The 21,238-nt window shown below is 49.2% G+C and overlaps 2 protein-coding genes across 2 annotated transcripts in view; both read left to right on the plus strand.

The window, feature by feature from the left end:
- Window positions 1–208: 208 nt before the first annotated feature.
- On the plus strand, window positions 209–1,315 carry LOC122399964 (rRNA-processing protein FCF1 homolog). The gene is made up of 5 exons (XM_043401082.1): window positions 209–344; window positions 471–553; window positions 614–685; window positions 752–1,061; window positions 1,119–1,315. Exons 1-5 carry the CDS (start codon window positions 342–344, stop codon window positions 1,260–1,262), a joined length of 612 nt encoding a protein of 203 aa, XP_043257017.1. The 5' UTR covers window positions 209–341; the 3' UTR covers window positions 1,263–1,315.
- A 4,582-nt stretch (window positions 1,316–5,897) lies between these two features.
- Window positions 5,898–21,238, plus strand: part of LOC122399904 (cadherin-related tumor suppressor) — a 75,730-nt gene continuing 60,389 nt past the window's right edge. Inside the window, exon 1 of the mRNA XM_043400962.1 lies at window positions 5,898–11,252. Within this exon, the coding sequence (XP_043256897.1) occupies window positions 5,898–11,252 (5,355 nt within the window). The remainder of the gene's footprint in view (window positions 11,253–21,238) is intronic.

The following is a 21,238-nucleotide window of genomic DNA, read 5'->3' on the forward strand; positions in this document are numbered from 1 at the left end:
TGTGTAAGTGCGCAGTTGGACCAATAAGAAAAATCGCGCACTGAAAACGATCTTTGAATAAAGAAACACACGCGTGATCTTTTTAAATCGTAATTCCATTGGGGAAAAAGGCAATATCAATTAATTTTCTTTAAACTTGTGTTCATTTTATTCGTATTTAATAAGCATAACTTAAATAGCGTAAGTTGGTACTGATGCGAAATGAAATAGTGTATAGTGAGAACCTGGACGCGGGTTTCCATGTGCTTTGTAACACTTTAATTTGACAGATTAATCTTTGTTCAAAGTGTTACGGCACTTTCGTTTGTAAAAGGGAACAAGATACTGTACACTGAACGTCAATGGTAAATATTTGAAATTATTCTATGTTGTACTCCGTCCCGCGATAAAAATTTTAGGTTATGTTTTTAAAGGGCAGTTTATGATGATTCTGACAAAGTTTAAAATTTTTTTTTATTTCCACTTTACAGGGGAAAACTAAAAAGACACGAAAGTTCGTGATGCAAAAGTTTGCACAAATGAAGAAGATGATAAGTTTAAGCGACTCGAGAATGTAAGGCCTTAAACGATAATTATTTGTTTACGATCGTTTACTATATGTTTCTGTGTTTAGAAAGCCTGAAAAGCGTGCACCACCGAGGAAAGCTAAGAAGGAAGATCCCACGCGACTCAAAGTAACAGAAGTGTAGGTATCGAGAATCTAATATTTTACTGGGAATATTAAAATATATTGCGATATATATTTTTACAGGCCTCAACAGTCCTCGGCATTATTCTTTCAATATAACACCCAATTGGGTCCTCCTTACCACATTTTGATAGACACAAACTTTATAAATTTTTCGATAAAGAATAAATTGGACATTATAGAAAATATGATGGAATGTCTCTATGCAAAGTGCATACCGTATATAACGGATTGCGTTATGGGGGAATTGGAGAAACTTGGACAGAAATATAAAATAGCATTAAAGATCGTGAGGGATCCCAGGTTCGAAAGATTAAACTGCTTGCACAAAGGCACATATGCGGACGACTGTATCGTCAATAGGGTGACTCAAGTAAGGATGATTATAGTTTCAAGCGGAGTTAGTGGAGTTAATATTGTAATATTTCAGCACAAATGTTATATCGTGGCAACGAACGACAAGGACCTGAAAAGGAGGATACGAAAAATCCCTGGTGTGCCTATAATGTTCGTCTCTCAGCACAGATATAACATAGAGAGAATGCCGGACGCATACGGAGCACCCAAGAAATAGTTACTTAATTTTATAATTTTTTTATTACCTAGGTGTATTTAATAAACTGTACATTTTATCAAGAAGTGTGTATTTTTCTCTTTAAGGATAAATGTATGTTAAGTATCGCCGCGTTTTATCGCGATGCAAACTGATGAAACGATTGTTCGAAGAGGTTGCGGTGGTGGCTTTTATTTTGAATACGATTCGGAAGTACGGCGCGACACCCGAAGATAAAGCAGCCCCCGAACGTGTTACAGTTATTGTTCGGTGAAACAATGAAACTGTTGCGTGTAACGCCCACGTGGCGCCCTGGAAACTGATAGAATTTTACTGTTTCGCGGCCGATGCTTGGCCCGTATATGGCAGCAGCCGCGAAACAACGTTAGAGAGGTGGGCGCGCGAAGGGGCCGTTTCGCGTGAGGAACGATCGCGGGCGGGGCCCCGCGAAATAAGTCGTTACAAAGCCCCGCTAAAGATCCATCCTCGCTCACGGGAAAGATGCAACGCTGGATAAAGGCCCGAGTTAGCGATCGTTACGCTTACCTACGCGGAAAACGATCAGATTTCCGGTCGGATCGTTACCGCTCCGCGGATCGCGATACCGGAGCCGGATAAGATTTATGAAGCTCGCCTCTCGGACACGCGTTACGTTGATCGGGTAATTCGTCCTGAGGATCGCTGTTCGCGAATCGAACGCGGGGGAAGCGTAATACCTGTCGGCGTAATGGCGCGTTCCGAGAACGATAATTGTTACGATACTATTCCGATTAGAATCTCACGACGTTGCACACCTGTTTCGGGCGAAACAAACTTGCGATCATTCTATTCGCAAATAAGAAAATATTAAATATTAAATATTAATAATTAAATATTTTTAAAGAAAAATAAAGTTGTTTAGATCAAGTGAACGTTACAATTAGGTATACAGACTTGCTTAGATTATGAGACTATACATATAAGTAATGATACGATATTTTCATTTATACCGAAACCTATAAATATTAGAATTTCTGTATTTTTATAATAGGTTCGAGAGTACTTCGCGTACCACTACTACTGAGAGTGCAATTGGCTGACTTTTCACTGTTATTACTACTTGTTTTCCGAGGAACACGACACAAGTTTGTACATGGTTTTTCGTACTTTAACATCGCGCCCTAAAATATAAATTGTATTCCAGGCTCGTTCGGATAAATGTCAGGATCTCTCCGTCGTCTTTCGGATCCGTAACCTTTCTAATATCGTGGACCAACAAATGGCACATGCTCGCGCGTTCCTGTACCGCTGAACGTCGGATATTAATCACGCGCGTACTAGCGGCGCATCCTGCCGCACCCTCCCTCGCGACAAATACTTCGAATTAACCCTCGGCAACCAGGAAGCGACGCTGTCGAACGCGTACACCGACAATTCCAACGATAAACGACATTATCTTACAAAATGGACGCATGGACAAACGGGTGGATTAAAAGTAGAATTTTATAAATTTACAGGGAGGGAGCATTTAGGGGATGATTACTAATTTCCTTCTGCATTCCCCGCTGGATAACGACTTCTCAAAAACATTCGAGACCCAACCGCCCAGGTATTCGTTGCGTCCTTGTCCGGTCGATGCAACGTCGTTCGATCACCTTGGTTTCCGTGGAACAGGAAGGGCGAAAAAGGAGAGAATTCCGGACGCGTCGTTTGAATCGCCACGCATTAGGTCATTGCATAAGTAATTGTCACTTCTTGCGTCGCATTCCTCGCGTCTATTTGGAGGACTTGTTAGTATAATTTCAATTGTCCGCCGCACTGGTATTTTTGGAAAGTAACCCCTGCAACGAAATATTCATTTACTGATAATGCGTACAATTTACATTTTTAAATTATAAATGTGGTGGTCAGTCTTACCTCGATGCTGCTACCTGAGAGTTCACCTAAAAAATAACAATAAATCAGAATGATAAAATTAAAAACATTGTTCTAATAATATACATATATGAATCTTTTTTTTTTTAGGTCACATGCACCTTGTTGGTTATTAGTGACCACAATTGAGTTATCTGGTGGAACTGATATTTAGAGCAATTGGTATACTTTAATGTCTTTTAATAAATTTAAAACTTTTTTTAAAATCTGAATGAATTATGTGAATTATGTAGCTTATGTTGCCCAACTAGAGGTAGAGATATCATGAATTTTTTTTTTTACCAGCACCTGGTGAAACTTTGGGCCCTACCTCGCGGGACACCGTGTACACCCAGAAAACTGCTCGATTCCTTGTCTACGAAACGCGTGGCTCGGAAGAGCCGCTATCGACTTGTTCGTAGATAAGCCTGGCTGCGTCGTGGGACTTTTCTAGCACTCTGCACTTACCAGCGGGGCCTGATATATCGCCGGTACCCACGCAGCGCCGGGTACCCAGTAAACTAGATTAAAGGAAAACACCGGAGTGAATCTGGTCCCGCGAGCGAAAAACGTACGAGAAAAGGGGAGTGGGGGGGGGGGACCGACGTAAAGTTCGGAACGTTCGATCGTGGTAACGGATTAGTTATAAAAGTGGCTGTAAGTCCTATACGCGGATATATATCCACGGTGTATCGTGGTCTTCTGGGCCTCTCTTCTTTCCTCCGCCTCTGGCTCCTCTCTTTTTCGCCCCACACCCCTGTCGTTCTGCCCCTCGCCCTCCCCCCCTCGATAGTTCCCCTCCTCCCCCCACGCATTATTCATCTCAGTAGTCCCGTCCTTGTCCGCGTCGTTCTAAACGCGGCCCCTCTTCGTTCCTCCCCCACCCTGTCCTTTTCCGTTTCAGGGCCCGAACGGTCCCTCTTTCTCGCTCGCGTTCGCCCGTGAGCGGTCCCCGTCGTCGCAGAGAGCGCTCCACGGCGGCGGCGGCGGCCATCTTGCATACCTGAGCCTCCGCATTGCTCGTTCCTCGAGGGCAAAAGGGAGAATATCTCAGCGCGAGACGACGCGCCGGGATGTGCGAGGATAGAGTCAGAAGGTGGGAGGATAACGGCCGGGGACGGGGACGGGCGAACGAAGGCGCTGTGCAGGACCCGCGAACCGTGGGGGAGGGGGGGCCGGTGGGACCAACGGGAGGGGAGTCGGGGCCCGGTCGGGGCAGCGTGGCCCGAGGTAGAGAAGGAGAAACGCGCTTGCTGGAGCGAGACACCGAGATAGAGAGAGAGAGAGAGAGAATCGCAGGGCCCACGTGAGAGACGAGGACGGAGAGGGGCCCGCGAATGCTTCGCCGGACGGAGACCGAAAAAGCGAAACCGAGAAGGACGGGGGGACTAGAAAAAAGTAGAAAGAGAGAATGATCGAGGCGAAGGAAAGAGAGGGGAGATCAAAGGCACGTCGAGTCGGAACAAGAGGAGAGATATCGCGATAAAGGGTAGCGACGCGAGTGTGAGAGAGACGAAAGCCGAGGAGAGTGGCTTCCAAGTGGGAGGGACGAGGAAACGGGAAAGGTTTCTTTTCGAGGAAAGAGAAAAAGCGATATCGATGGAAGGCTCGCGAGCGGGGGTCGAGGAGGCGGCAAGATGGCGGAGGGGGGTCGGAGGAATGAGGGAAGAGCGAGAGAAACGGAAGCATACGGTGGGCCCGATGGATCGGAGAGGGACGGACGTCGTCCAGCCTGAAGAATGCTTCTCCCGGCAGCGGCAAGGTTCTGGGACCGTCTCGGTTCAGTCGAGTCAGGTCAGTCCTCGAGAAGGTGATATTCTTCGTCGTACGTTTCTCGGGGCCTTACGTCGTCGCGCTCACGGCCCACGTTAACTCCTTCTTTTCGCTCGTTTTTTCTCCCCATCTCTCTCTCTCTCTCTGACTCTATCTATCCGCGTGTGTCTCTCTTTCTCGCGTATTCGCGCTATCCTCCTCGTGCGTTCCTTTATTTTTTTTTGTTGTTGTACCCCCGGTGAAACGAACGTCTACGTACGTGGGGGCACGGCACGAGAACCACCTTCGTGCGCGAGTGAGATTCCTTCGTGGTGAACTACGAGCCGCGATTTCGCACGATCCGACGATCTCTCCGTGCCCTCGATGGGTCCGAATTCGCGGTACGCTCGCAACCGGGGCCCCATACCGGACTGAAAACAGTAGTGCGCGCTACTAATCCTCGTGCCCGGATTCTCGAGGTAGTCCGGCGCCCGGTCCACCGAGAAGTGCAGGTTTACGTCAGTGTCCGTCGCGCTGTCAGTGACACGGGGGATAACCGGAGGAGGAGTGACAAAGAGGTGGTGGTTGTGTGCGTGGAAACGGTCGGGATTTCGACCGTAAAAGTTCGCCGGGTTCCGGAGGCGAGCAGCATCTGCCGCGGACGCGTTTCGCGAGGCGCGGCTCCGCGCGGGTCAGTGCCCCCATCGGCTTCACCAAGACTCTCAGCGGGTCGCTTGACTTTGCGCCGCCAAGGGGCGCGAAAAATAAGAAAAGAGAAACGCCTACGATCGCTAGCTGGCGATCGCCGGGTCCCAGAGGGCGATATGGAACACGTCCGCCGTCACCGTCGATAAGAGACCCGTCCCGTGCACCGTGTCTCCGACAGCGACGATGAGGAAGAAGAACGAGAGGTAGTCCTCTCGGGGGATACGTGTCCGCGGGTATTTTTATGTCGTCGAACGCCGGGAGTAATTTGGCTAAGGAAGGGGGCCCGTCGAAGGGACAGAAGAGATGATCATAAGGAGATCGATGGTCCTAGCCCTGGTCCTGGGACTCTTGTCGGTGGACCAAAATGGCGGCCAGGCTAGCGGCGACGAGGAACACGCGGCCGGTTACTATCCGCGCAGCCTACCTCAAAGGGTGATGCGGCTGGTGCCGCGAAGGTCGCCGATGTTACCGCAGGACAGCGCCACGATGGGCCTGGCGATGCAGAGCAGAGCCGTGGACACGAGGGTACAGCTGGAGGTCAGGGAGGGAGAGCCAAAGGGTACGCTGGTCGGTCTCATACCGGTGAAGCCAGGCTTCATCTACAGGTTCAACGAGCCTCCTCAAGAGTTTGTACTAGACCCAGAGACCGGTAAAATTCGAACAGCCAAAGTGTTGGACAGAGAAGCGTTGAGCAGCGACAGGTTCGATCTGGTGGTGCTCTCCAGCCAGCCTACATACCCCATCGAGGTGAGGATCCTCGTGTCCGACATAAACGACAACGACCCCGAGTTCCCGGAGTCGAGCATCGCGGTCAGCTTCTCCGAATCGGCCGTGGTGGGCACGAAGCTGCTCCTGGACGCGGCCACGGACAGAGACACGCCCGAGAACGGTGTCGCGGACGATTACTTCATAGTAGACGGGAACACGGACGGGAAGTTTCGACTGGAGGTGACTGGCAACCCTACCGGTGAAACGTCCTATCTGCACTTGGAGACTACCGGTAAATTGGATCGCGAACAGGTGGAGTTCTACTCGTTGAACGTGTGCGCAAGAGACAGAGGACGACCTCCTAGGCTAGGGTACCTATTGGTGAACGTCACCGTGCTGGACGTAAATGACAACCCACCGATATTCCAGCAGAGCGACTACGTGGTGGCTCTGAACGAGAGCGCCCCGGTGGGCACCAAGGTACTCACCGTCCACGCCACCGACAAGGACTCCGAGGACAATTCGAAGCTCACGTACTATCTACCTGACACGGAGAGACAGTTCACGATAGATCCGGAGACGGGCACGATCACTACCGTGGAGCCTCTGGATTGCCCTCAGCAGAGCTGCACGATCGCGGCCCGTCCGGGCGGCGGTTGCCCGAAGAGCTGCGTCATAACGGTCTTCGGTCGAGATCACGGCTCGCCGAGGCAGGACGGAAGAACCTACGTAACGGTGAATCTATTGGACGCGAACGATCACGATCCCGAAATAAAGTTCAGCTACTATCCGTCCACGCCAGGGTACGCAACTGTGGACGAGAACGCTGTGAAGGACTCGATCGTCGCTGCTGTGGCGGTGATCGACAACGACGAGGGTCTGAACGGCGAGACCACCGTCGAGATTCGCGCGGGCAACGAACTGGGACACTTCAGGCTGGACAACGCGCCCCGTTTCGATATCGTACGCGTGAACGGGAGACTGGACCGCGAGGAGATACCGAAATACAATCTGACCGTGGTCGCCACCGATAAAGGCACGCCGCCCCGTTCCGCGACCGCCTATCTCGTGATCCACGTGAACGATGTTAACGACCACGAACCGGTCTTCCAGCAGAGCGAGTACTCGGCGGTGCTGTCGGAGCTCTCGCCTACCGGCAGCTTCGTCGCCAGTATCTCAGCCACGGACGCGGATTCCGGGCTGAACGCTAGGATTTATTACGATTTCGACTCCGGGAACGAGCAGGGCTGGTTCGCGATCGATCAGGACACCGGTCTGGTCACCACGGTGGCCACGCTGGACAGAGAGGTGCAGGGTAGCATAGAGCTGCACGTGTCCGCCAGGGACGGCGGACCTAATCCCAAGTACGCGTCCACGCACCTCAAGGTCACCATACTGGACGAGAACGACGAGGCGCCTAGGTTCTCGCAGAGTGTAGTGGAAGTGACATTATCTGAGAACACGCCGCCTCAGAGCCTGGTGGCTACGCTGACCGCGGTGGACAACGACCAGGGGACCAACGGAAGCGTCGCGTACAGTTTCCACTCCAGCGTGTCGAGGGACTATCCGAAAACGTTCGCTCTGGACGGACTGTCCGGCCAGCTGACCACGAAGATCGGCCTAGATCGCGAGACCACCGCGGAGTACAGGATCCTGGTGATCGCGAAGGACCAAGGATCGCCGCCGCAAACGTCTACAGCTACGGTAGTCCTGACTCTCGAGGACGTGAACGACAACTCGCCGGTGTTCTATCCCTGGAGGTATCTGATGCCCATACCGGAGGACGCACCTCCAGGAACCACCGTGGGGAAGGTGACAGCGACAGACGCGGACGCCAGGGAGAACGCTCAAGTAAGATACACCTTGGAGTCGGGTGGAGAAGGCCTATTCGCGGTGGACGAACGTACCGGAGAGATAGCTCTTCAGGGTTCCCTCAGAGTCGCCCATAAAACTCTCTACGAACTGAAGATCTCAGCGAAGGACACAGGGGACAGAACAGCTAGCAGGAACGCTCTCGTGGAGATCATACGCGAGGAAGACTTGGAGACTCTGGAGTTCGACACGTACAATGGCTACGAGTTTCGCGTGGCGGAGGACAGGGGCGAGTGCAGCTCGATGCCCAGCGTGTTTGGACGCAACGTTGGGACCGTCCAGGTGACCCAGTACGGGGCCTCGAAGGTCTCTTACGCGATGGTGTACGGGGACCCCAAGGGGAGCTTCAAGATAGACGAGACCACCGGGACTATCAGCACCTCTGGCTGCCTGGACCGCGAACAGGTGGCCTACTACAGCCTCCAACTGTCCGCGAGAGCGGGTCTAGCGTACGGCCAGACTTCTGTCAACATCACGGTGCTGGACGTCAACGACAACCCGCCTAGGTTCCCCAAAGGAGAGATAGGCGACGAGGTGTATCTGAAGGAGAACGCGGCCGTGGGCCAGGAGGTGTGTCTGGCCCGCGCCAGGGATCGCGACGCGGGCGCCAACGCGAGGATAATCTATTCCCTGACGCACAACCCGGGTGGGCAGTTCAGGGTCGCTGAAAACTCTGGGATCATCTACTTGGACAAGCCAGTCAGAGCGGCGCCAGGCACCGTGCTGCACTTGGAGGTCACGGCTACGGATTCTGGGAACCAGCCGCTGTCGGCGCAACACCAGGTCAGGGTGACCATCCAGGACGTGAACGATCACACGCCTGTGTTCAAACTAACGAGTTACGAGACGTCGCTGCCGGAATCGACGCCGGTGAACGATAGATTCTTTTCACTGACGGCCACCGACGTCGACCTCGGCGCCAACGGAAGGGTTTTATACAGCGTTACTGACGGGAACACCGAGGGTCGCTTTGGGATATTTCCTGACGGACAATTGTACGTGAAGAATGTCCTCGACCGAGAGGAACAGGACTACTACGCGCTGGAGGTGATGGCGACCGACCAGGGCAGCCCGTCGAGGAACTCGGTGGTACCGGTGGTCGTGCACATCATCGACGAGAACGACAACGCGCCCGAGTTCACAAATTCTAGCTTCATCTTCCACCTACGCGAGAACGAGCCACCGGACACGTTCGTGGGCAAATTGCTGGCCACCGATCGGGACGTGGGTCGCAACGCGGATCTGATGTTCTCGCTGCCGGCTAGTCAACAGGACTTCATCGTCGACCCGAGGAACGGTTTCATCAAGTCGCTGCGCGTGTTCGACAGGGAACTCCTGGTGACCAACACCGGGAGCAGCTACGTCACCTTGGAGGCGACCGTCACCGACAACGGGGCGAACCGTCTGAGGGATCGGGTCAAGGTTATCATCTACATCACCGACGTGAACGACAACGTGCCGCAGTTCCAGAGGCTGCCGTACAGGGTGCAGGTGAACGAGGGCGCCGCGACGGGTACCCAGTTGCTCAGGGTGTACACCACAGACGCCGACGAGGGTTTGAACGGTGACGTGTTCTACTCGCTGGAGGATGGAAACCAACGGGGACGATTTGCCATCGACGAGGCGACGGGACAGATCTCTCTGATGAAGGAACTAGACCGCGAGACTACCGACGCGTACGTTCTGACGGTGGTGGCGCACGACGCCGGGCTGGAGACCCGTCTGTCGTCCAGCACGAGCGTCCACATCGAGGTGCTGGACGAGAACGATAACGTTCCGCGGTTCGTGGACAATAAATCAAGGATCGCCGTGCTGGAAACGACGCGGACGAACACGGAACTGGTCAGGTTCAAAGCCACGGATAACGATCTGGGACCCAACAGCGAGCTGGCGTTCGCTATATCCGCGGGCAACCGACGCGATACCTTCTACATCGATCCCTTGACGGGAACGTTATACTTGAGGAAACCGCTGGATTACGAGGAGCTGGAGAGATACGTGCTGAACGTGACTTGCAGCGACGGCGGTCATCCGCGTCTGAGCTCGGTGACGACGCTGATCGTCGAGGTGATCGACGCGAACGACAACCCGCCCGTGTTCCCGAACACGGCGATCGCCAGGCAGATCAGAGAGGGGATCCTGGTCCACACGCCTATAGTGACCATCACAGCGGAGGATCCCGACTCGAACGAGAACGGAATAGTAACCTACTCTATAGCTAGTCAAGATCCCGAGGATCAGGTGCGCAGATTCGGTATAAATCCATCGACGGGCGTGATCCACACGTTGTTGCCGATCGATCGCGAAGAGGTGGACACGTACAAGCTGGTGGTGGTGGCCACGGACAGCGCCCAACCACCCAGCGCCAGACTGTCCGCCGAGAAGCTGGTGATCGTGATCGTCGAGGACATCAACGACAACGCGCCGATTTTCGTCAGCATGTCGGCGGTGGTGCTGCCCCTGAAAGGAAATTACCAGTTTCAGAAAGAGATAACGGTCAGCCAGCTGCTAGCCAGGGACCTGGACTCGAGCACGAACGGTCTGGTTACCTACGAGCTGCTCAGATCGAGCGTCAACTACTCGGACATGTTTCGAATACACCGCAACACCGGCCACCTGACCATGAGGCTGCCGCGATCGTTCAAGAACAGTCTCGAGCGGGTGGCCAAGTACCAGGTAGACGTACGAGCCACCGACGAGGCCGTGCAGGCCGAACGACGCTCCACGGAGACATATCTGACCCTGATTGTGCCCGGCGAGGACGGTGACGATCAACCGATTTGGGAACACCGCGGTCAGATAGAAGGCAGCGTGTACGAGAACGAACCGATCGGCACGAGCATTTTGAGAGTGACCGCGCGCAGCCGTAGATCGAACATCGATCTCGAGTATTACGTGACGAACGTGACCGCTGGTAGCGGCGGCCCGCAGGTCGACAGATTGTTCGACGTCGACGCGAAGACGGGCGTGCTGTCGACGGCCGCCGCACTCGACAGGGAAACCGGGATCCAGTGGTACGAGGTGGAGCTGTACGCCATCGGTGTCGGCGGCACCAGGCCCAGTACGACGTCTACCAAAGTAAGTTCGCGTTTCTGATCGATCATTCCCGGGTGTAATTAATGGATACGCGTTACGAAAGTCATTCGATGCCTTTTATCCGGCACACGGTGGTCGAAACGCTCATTCTAGATAGGAGCAATTCCCCCTTAGGTATTTTAAGCTATTTGAAATCGCATTGGACTTACAAAAGCGCATTATCCTGGAGGTCACAGTTAGAAGTCTCACTCTGCATACCAGCATACCTGAAAGAATTTTAAATATAAGTGTATGTCAGATCATCTGATAGACTTTCATAGCCAAGCACGAACCCGTGGGACCTATCAACCGTAATTTAATTTGAAAATATCCTGTCGCGCCAGCACCGGATGCTGGATGGTTTCGAGCGTCCCGAGACCCGAAAACTCAATCGTCGTAAATAATAGCCGGGTCCACTTAACGTTCCGAACCGAAACTTCTCCCCTGGGATCGCTTTTTTCCCTCGAAGTCGTGGATCAAATATGATTACGAAGAGCGAACGCGAAATCAGCGAAGATTGGCGAGCAATGAAATTTACACGCGGCTCGTTTGTCACGAGCGGAACGCGTCGGAATGGATTTATTAATCCGCGGTTAGGACACGCGTTGCTTTCGCAGACTTCTCGTCTTACGGTGGCTCGTCCGTGCGGGAATCGCGTTGCGTAACAATGATCTTAAGGTAATTAGAGTCGGCGATAGGAGACGATGCAAACTTCGCGAATATGCCTTTCTCCGGCACTAGTTACAACCCATGGATCCATTTAAAAAATTCCATGGCTCCATTGTGAACGAAATTCAGGATATTACCTTTCCTCAGCGATTTTTCGTTGTAGAAAGTTGTTGCGTTTTTATATTTCTGAAAAATATTGCTCCATTTATAGTAAATATATTACTGTGAATTGGGTTGTTATGGGAGGATACATACCCTGAGTGGAAATACCAGAATTGCAACTGGGCCTACTAAAATAATACAAATTAGTCAGGGGCCTTATTTCCTCATGCTCAATAATTAAAAATAATAGAAATTAGTCAGGGGCCTTATTTCCTTATGCTCGATAATTAATATCAGCATCGAGGCACTATTTACCTTGGTCTGAAGCGAGTCCAGGAAAGCAAGGTGGCCACTTTCCTCAGAAGCATCCATCAAGGTGTATCTCTAGAGCATCCAGAGTCGATTCCCTTCCCATAGGACGTTTCTCACTGAAAATTAGCAGCAGAGGTCTCAGTACAAGTCTACATATGCACAGCTTGACCGACTACCCAATATCCAGTCGTCTAAATCGGGGCCTGATAGGGGCCCTACCGATGAGTCCCACCAACAGGCCCACTTTTCCACCTTCCTATGATCTTTCTCGCTTGCTACACCTAGCAGGGCACGTGTTACCACCCCTCCAGCCGGGGATGATCGGTGCAAAAGCGAAAGGGACGAGGGGGAATGGCGTTTGGAGGGAGACACAGATCTCCAGAGAGAGAGAGAGAGACGCGGGGGACCCGGGAGTGGGAGAGAATAAACGACAAGACGAACCGCGTGCCAGGAAATCAAGTTGGATTCGAGTCCGTGGCCGCCGCCGCCGCCGTTGCTGGCTCGCTGCCGGAGGTTCGGAACTCGAGAAAAACTTGATCTCGGATGAACGCATACAAACAGCCCGGGACCGTAGGTAAAAGTCGGTCCATCTCTACCCCCGTTGCGACTGCTGCTTCATTTCTGAAGATTCTCTCTCTGGATCCCTCTCCACCACCTCCTCGTCTACCTACCGCGAACCACCTTTTCGGGTCCTCCTTCGTCTCCTATCTCTCGTTTCTTCTTCCGCCTGTCCCCCTCCCCCTGGTCTTCGTCGTCTCGTCTGGGGCCCTTCAGCCTTTATCGTTCGCTGTGGGATCTGTGACTCTGTTCGGGAACCGACCGCGGTCCCGGAACGTTTTTGTCACGACCTCTCCTCTCTTTCTCTCTCCTCCCTGTCTGCTCTCGGGGACCGTCCCCCCCCCCCCCTCCTCCTCGTCTCACAGGGGTCTCTGTGCGCGTACCGCACCCCACCGACCCCCCTTCTTTTTCTTCGTTCGGCCATCGACTTCGTATGATCGGCTTTTTGCACGGGCCACGGGGATGAAAGCCCGAACGAGGGCCCCGAAACCGCGGAGGAGGGGACTATATTCGTACCGATGTCGTCTCGAATCGCCCGGCATTTTTGTTAAACCTTCCCCCGGCCCCCTTTCTCTCCCCCCTCCACGGTCAATTAGAACATTCCTCGAGCGGCGTAATTGTATTTGCATCGTGCCAGGCCCCGGGACTTTCCAGGGAAAAATTAACAGGCCCCCTCGACGTTCCACCGCGGCTGTCGTTCCGGGATTTTCGTCCCCCCCCGGTTGACGGTACTCGTTAGTACCCCGTCCCCCGTGTGTGAACAGCGCGATCTCGCCGGGGTTTCACGGAAACAACCCGAGAAACCCTCCTGCTCAGCCATCTTGGGCCCCCCTGTAATTGATTACATTGTGATTAGTCGCGTGCTTGATCACACAAAGTAATCGTGATAATCACGATCGTTAACCCCCCCCCCCCTCCAACGGTTACAACAAAATATATAAACAACTTTCCAAGCTCCGTGGAATTGTAACAAGTTTTTTGGGCCTCTTGGCCGGGTATTATTCAATTTTCTTCGTTAACGCATTTAATTACCAGCATTAAACTCTCGCGTCGGCAACTCGGCTGTTATTAACGCGATGCTGTAATAATTACAGTCGTGCGCGGCTAATGATACCAAAACAATTACTGTTAAATAATACAATGGTAAATTGGCTCGACCGTCTCACGTTCTCCGCCGAAGTTGCTGAAACCCCCCTAATGTATTCGACACTTTGTATAACCGTGCATCCACACTATCGCGTGGTTAATGTATAAATGCGTCTTCGGAAATACGTCGTACCGATAGAACGGAATGTATGCAGATTCCCCGCGCGTAGATCGGAATGCTCTCTGAAATTGAATGTAGGCAACTTGTTGTTGAGCAATGAGTCTTTCGCGGCTTGGTCATTTCGCCAGCCACCTGGTACGGAGGTTTCCTCACACATTTGCACGCTTTTTAAAATCGAATTACCCGTAAATGACCAAATAGAAGCGTGTGGAAATATTAAGACTGGACGTAAATTAATAGCGGTACTGTTCCGACGTAAATTTTAAAACGCACGCCGCGCTAACAAATTACGTAAATACACGTTTCGTGCCGCTGAGAGGCCTCGCTCTGGCTGCCATCGATGCGAAAACATTAACTATTGTCTTGGGGGATTTCTTCATGGTGACTCTTGCAATTAAATTCCTAAAATGAAGATAAACGTCAGAACAACTTATTATTCAAAATAATAGCGTGTACCTACCCACTTTCTAACGGAGGCTCCTCAAGCTTCGGTAACCGAATATCTCGGAAACCATTAGTTCCAGAATAGCCTCGAGATAAAATTTAAATACCCCGATGAGTAATCCTCCCACGCTTGGTGCCGTTAAAGCGGAACACCCTGTACAGAGAATTGGTAACCGGGATCCGGTAGGCAGCTTCGATCTCGCGTTGATCTCTGAAACGGTCGGGATTAAGTCGTCGGAACGGAGCAAACGCGTCTAACGTTCCCGATGAACACGTTCGACGAAAGAGCAACCGTCGAAAAGAAGTCGGTTTCAACGCGAACGCGATAATCTCGCGTGAAAGTGAAGGCGAGGGGGGAAAAAAACAGAGGAGAAAAAAAAAAGGAAAGAGACAACGGTGGAAACACGGATAAATAAAGTAAGTGGCGCGGCGTTTGATTTAAGAAAGTGGCTTTAACGTGATCTTGATGTATGGCGGCGCGCGAGCCACGGCACGGCGAACCCACACGTTCGCTCTGCAATGGGTGGGTCCGGGGCTCGCGCGAAATGTAGGCGTAATGTTTCCTTCGTGCCTGGATTTCTTTTTTTTTTTCCCCCCCTCTTTCTCCACGGGTTAGATAAATATATCTGGAGTAAAGCTCGTACGCCCGGCGAACTGGCGAACGGCGAACAGCGAACGCGGACGCGAGAATTTAATAATAGTCGATGATAATTATGTCGGTGCCCGATTAATAGCCCTCGTTTAACCGCGATAAACCGTCAATTAACTGCACCCTGATCTTTTTCTCTCCACCGGCGTCCTCTGGCAAATATCATGCCCGTGGAATCCAGAAACTCCATATTCATCGAGCTCAAACGCCTCACAGTGGGCCCAATTCCCATAATATGAACAACTTCTTCGATTTAACTAAAACCGTAGAGGTGGGGGTTTTCGAGGTCGCTTATTACGAATCAAAAGTCAAAATTTAAAAAAACAAAATGGCGGCTCCAATATAGCTCACTCAAATGCGAAAGAAATGATACATACTGGTTTCTGAGGTCTCCAACCGCTAATAATCAATTATATTTATCAAATAAAATAGCCCTGAAACATCTTACCCCAATTACATATACAATTGCTAAGTTTCAAACACCAAACTATCAAATTTCAGGTGATCCCTACATTTCCTGCGCATTTGCGTGAGCTCTATTGGAGCCGCCATTTTGTTTTTCCTAATTATGACTTTTGATTCGTAATCAGCGACCTCCAAAACCCCCGCCTCTACAGTTTTAGCTAAATCGAAGAACTCCTTCGGGGATTTTGGACCACTGGTCGCGTTGGAGCAAAGTCTGGCATTTATGATCCTCGCCCAGGGTTTATAAAATTCGTAATAAAATAACTCTGAAACATATTACGTTAATTACACATACAATTGCTAAGTTTCAAACACCAAACTATCAAATTTCAGGTGATCCCTACATTTCCTGCGCATTTGCGTGAGCTCCTTTGGAGCCGCCATTTTGTTTTTCCTAATTATGACTTTTGATTCGTAATCAGCGACCTCCAAAACCCCCGCCTCTACAGTTTTAGCTAAATCGAAGAACTCCTTCGGGGATTTGGGCCCACTGGTCGCGTTGGAGCAAAGTCTGGCATTTATGATCCTCGCTCAGGGTTTATAAAATACGTATAATAAATAAGAAAAGGCGCCGATGCACCGGTGGAAAGAGTCCCAAAGGGGTCTGAAGAACCCCGTGCAAAAAAAGAGCAACGTTTGTGGTAGGCAAACGCCCATACCAATTATGCCACGCGCCCGTCTCTCGCCAAATGTTGCTTATAGAGCTTCTCGAGACATGGACGCTAAATATCTCCTAAACTATTAACCGTCTACGCCTAAAACCATATATCACCAGGCCCCAGTAATTCAAAACCTATCATCGTCCGACGGGCCCCGGTGTGCGGGGTCCTATAGTCCCGTTCGTTGAGCTTATATTCGAACGCCCATAGGCGTTCACCGCACTACGAGCACCGATCATCGTACAGGATCGCTTGCAAACGTCCACAGCATCCAGAAGGTTAAACGGACAGTCCAGAGTCGGAAGCACAGTCTTCGGAATCTCGCTTCGTTATTCTGCCTCCAACGACCAGTTAATTATTCAGATATAATCTCTTGTAATTTCTCCGTTTACACGCCACTGTTATAAACGACGATTCCTTTTATCATCGTTGGCTGCACCCGATTCTGCAACAACCGTTTAATGCATCGTTAGAATTGGCTTTTATTACCAGCATAAATTAAGGCAAAAAATGGGGGGGCTTATTGGAGGCAATATACTCTTCTTTTAGCACTTTGCTTTTGGTTTTTGTCACCGCGGTATCGTTGCACGAAACGGAGCCCGTTTAAGAACAACAAACAATTATCGTTGCCTCGATATTTACACATCGAACTATAAAAGTAATCAGTCCGTAAAGTATCGTGACGTATCAATGTAAATTCCGTTTTATCGTTAGTGAAAGTTATTATTATGTTGTTGCTATTATATACCGCTTTCTATCGCTCAACTTTTATTTTTCTTTCCATTGATAGCTCTCTCGCAGTGCGAATAAATAATTCATTGGACGGTTTTCTGTCCATTGTCGATAGACGCAATTTCACTCTCTAGCGATTTATGGAAAAGCCGGGTCCAAAGTTGGAGAGGCCTAATGCGTTAATGCTTCGAGCTTGCTCATCGTCGGTGTTTTTCCCCCTTTTTTTTTTTTTATATATATAGTCACGATGCAACAGTACCGTTGCAACAAAGTCTAGTCCACAGCCTCGTAAAAAGTCTGGTACATGAAAACCACCGATCGAACCACGCATTCTGCGGTCGGGAACGGTACACGCGAGCGTTCGACGTATTTCCCATAAAGTTCCCGTCGAACGAACGAGTTCAATGAATCATTTATGTAACAGAGGAACGCGAGAAATTTCTTTCCACGCGTGGAAATTTAGAGCAACGCTGTCCCGCGTCGATTACTCGAATCAAAGATGGCGCGTCGCGGGGAACACCGAGCCGATTGTTAGGTTTTTAAAAATTCTGGCGAATTCCGAGTTCAATGAATCATTTATGCAACAGAGGAACGCGAGAAATTTCTTTCCACGCGTGGAAATTTAGAGCAACGCTGTCCCGCGTCGATTACTCGAATCAAAGATGGCGCGTCGCGGGGAACACCGAGCCGATTGTTAGGTTTTTGAAAATTCTGGTGATTCCCGAGTTCAATGAATCATTTATGCAACAGAGGAACGCGAGAAATTTCTTTCCACGCGTGGAAATTTAGAGCAACGCTGTCCCGCGTCGATTACTCGAATCAAAGATGGCGCGTCGCGGGGAACACCGAGCCGATTGTTAGGTTTTTAAAAATTCTGGCGAATTCCGTGACCGTTCCAGGCGTCGCGTGTGCCGAGTCCGCATGCAGAGTTGATTTTTTCGAAAGGCAGAAGAAGAGAAGTATGCGCAGAAAATGATTTACAAGAGCGCATTTATAAAGTTCGTCGCGTTCATTCCGGCCGGTCGATCCTTCACGGGGCACGAAATAAAGGAAGCGGGATGGCACCTTTAATGCTACGCTAATCTTCTACTCGCTCGTCATCATCATCATCATCTTCCTTCTCGTTCCTTTGCCGTTGTTCGTCCCCTCGTAATCACAATCGTCATCCTGTTCATTTTTCAACGTCTTCTTTAGAAGGCGCAGCGCGAAGAATCGGAACGAAACGACACGGATGGAGAAATCGAATCTGTGGGCGCGAAAGGGGATTGCGAGCCAGGCCGAACGCACGAAAACCGTTTTCTACGGCTTCGACTCTGTCTCACGGGGAGCTAGAGTTTGCCCGTGTGCTCGGAAATAGGGAGACAACCATACCACGGGGAATATTTCTCCCGGCAACGGACGCTGCTCGATTAATCAAGCTGCTTCATTTATCGAATTACTCGAATAAGCGAGCTGTCGGGGACGACCCTTGAAATTCAACGATTCTGACAACTGCCTGTTTTTACTAAATACTTTTTCACGGGTCTTCGTGACATCCTAGCGCATCTTTTGAGCCAACATCTGGCGGTAACTTCTCCAAAGGTGCTCTAAAACAAAAGAATATGTTAATATACAATATGGAGAGTGTATGTAGTTTTCAAATAAATTAAAATATTTCAAATCATTCTGAAAAAATTATTTTTGGTTTCAGGGGTCGATTACAATCATTTTTAGTCATTACATATACCCCCGAAATCCTACTCATTTTCGAGAAAAAAATTCGAGTAAATGCCTTAATTTTTCGACAAAATTCAAAAATTTCAAATCATTCTGAAAAAATTATTTTTGGTTGCAGGGGTCAATTACAATCATTTTTGGTCATTATACATATCCACGAAATCTTACCCACTTTCGAGAAAAAAATTCGGGACGGTGCTGAAATTTTCGACGAAAAACGAAAATTTCAAATCACTTTGAAAAAAATATTTTGAGTTGTAGAAGTCGATTATAATCATTTTTGGTCATTATATATATCCACGAAATCCTACCCGCTTTCGAGAAAAAAATTCGAGTAGGTGGAGAAATTTTTCGAAATTAAAAAATTTCAAATCATTTTGAAAAAAATATTTCCAGTTGCCGGGGTGAATTACAATCATTTTTGGTGAATACACATACCCCCGAAATCCTACCGACTTTCGAGAAAAAAAATTCAGAACGGGGAAACTTTAAACGTTAATAACTTTTTAGCAAAGCCCCCATCAACAAATTAGTATTCTTGATTTTCGTCTTATTTTGGCCTCTAGAATCTACCATTAAAATTTTCCCCAAGGGTGGTTGAACACATTGTATAAAAAGCAGTTGAACGCGATAATATAATAAAAATAAGTAAATTACAGTAGTTTTTCACGGGTCTTTAGACATCCTAGCGCATCTTTTAAACCAGCATCTTGCAGTATCTCGTCCAAAGGTATTCTAAAACAAAAGAACATGTAAATACACAGTATATAAATAGCAGTCGAACGCGAGGATCTAATAAAAATAAGTAAATTGTATCGATCGTGGCGCGAATGAGTTCTGACCCAGTGTGGGACACGCGTTACTGGTGGAAGGAATGTAGATTTTCATGGGTTCCTTTATCGAAAGAATGCGTGTTTCCGTGTCCCGGGTGGATATTATATGCTTCGACGGTATCAAACAGGAAGCGGTCCCGTGCGCAAAAGGACCGCTGCCCGCCTCGTCGAGGTCTCGCTGATCGAATTATAAGCTACGAAAGGTCCGCAATCGCGAGATAAGGGAATCGCCCGTGAAAAGAAACAAATGAAACGGACAGCGGTGGAAAAAATGAAGGAGAAAAATTAATCGTAGCAGGAACGAGACAATTTAAAAGCGGACGGTCGCCGGTACACGAACGAAACGAACGGGAAGAAAGAAAGAAAAAATAAAATAAAATAAAAGGGGAATAATCACGAGAGCGTTACTTAACGAGGGAGGTTTAAGCTCCGTTCCGCCCGCGCGCGCGCGCGCATCTCCTACCACGCCGAACGATATTTCAAGAGATACGATCCTGGATGAGCTTGCACATTCGAACGAAAGTCGACGTATCGATCTCGGTCCGTACGCAGACAGAGACCTATCTAAAGTTTCACGAGGACGGACCCGTAAATCGATTAAAAAATGGAGAGAGAGTGAAGGAGTGGGGTCATAAAGGACTTTATCTTTCCTCGCTATCTACGGGATACTTACAATCAGTCTCAAGTGTTACAAGCTATCGGGTAATCCCATTAATCGTGTCTTTCGGACGCTACCTGTAATTATAAAACAATAATTTTAGTCTTGATCGTCGACCTCCCTCTGTCTATGAATTTTCATTTTTCAAATACGTTTTTTGGGCTGAAATTTTGTACGGTGTGGTAGCCTGGTGTCCATGCGATGGAATACTAATCCTGTGATCCGTTTTACTGTACTCGTTTCATCGGCAACAGCAACATCAGCTCCTGAAATTTTTCGGCGAAATTAACAAATTTCAAATCGTTCTGGAAAAATTATTTTTAGTTGCAAGAGCGAATTGCAAGCATTTTTGGTCGTTACATGCACCCCCGAAATCCTACCCAGTTTCGAGAAAAAAATTCGAGCAGGGGGGCAAATTTTTCGACGAAACTAAGAAATTTCAAATGATTCTAAAAAAATTATTTTTGACTTCAGAGGTCAATTACAAGCATTTTTGGTCATTATATATACCTTTGAAATCCTTACCATTTTTGAGAAAAAAATTCGAGTAGGGGGCAAATTTTTCGACAAAATTAAAAAATTTCAAATCGTTCTGGAAAAATTATTTCGGTTGCGGGGGTCAATTACAATTATTTTTGGTCATTAGACATATCCACGAAATCTTACGCATTTTCGAGAAAAAAATTCCTAATCGAAAGTGTAATCTATGGTCAGAAATGTTGCCCCAAAATTACATGTGAATCTTTAAAATATCATAGCTTCTGAACGGATTGAAGGATTTTAACGTTTCAAGCGGCAAACGACGTGTATTTTGGTCAAGTATATATAGAAATGATAAAAATATTGAAAAAATTGTTCCTTTACCACCTAAAATTAGAGAAACCCCATGAAAATGGCCCAATTTTCAAACAGCCATAACTCCTAC

This window comes from Colletes gigas, unplaced genomic scaffold (genome assembly GCF_013123115.1).
Source record: "Colletes gigas isolate AHSC1104 unplaced genomic scaffold, ASM1312311v1 Colletes_gigas_Sc00015, whole genome shotgun sequence".
In the NCBI taxonomy this organism is placed as follows: domain Eukaryota; kingdom Metazoa; phylum Arthropoda; class Insecta; order Hymenoptera; family Colletidae; genus Colletes; species Colletes gigas.

What these genes read in the sequence shown, in the direction of transcription:
- LOC122399964 (XM_043401082.1), top strand. An exon ending in AGTTTAAGCGACTCGAGAAT is followed by an intron (nt 554 to 613) that starts GTAAGGCCTTAA and finishes TTCTGTGTTTAG; the next exon opens with AAAGCCTGAAAAGCGTGCAC. An exon ending in CGACTCAAAGTAACAGAAGT is followed by an intron (nt 686 to 751) that starts GTAGGTATCGAG and finishes ATATTTTTACAG; the next exon opens with GCCTCAACAGTCCTCGGCAT.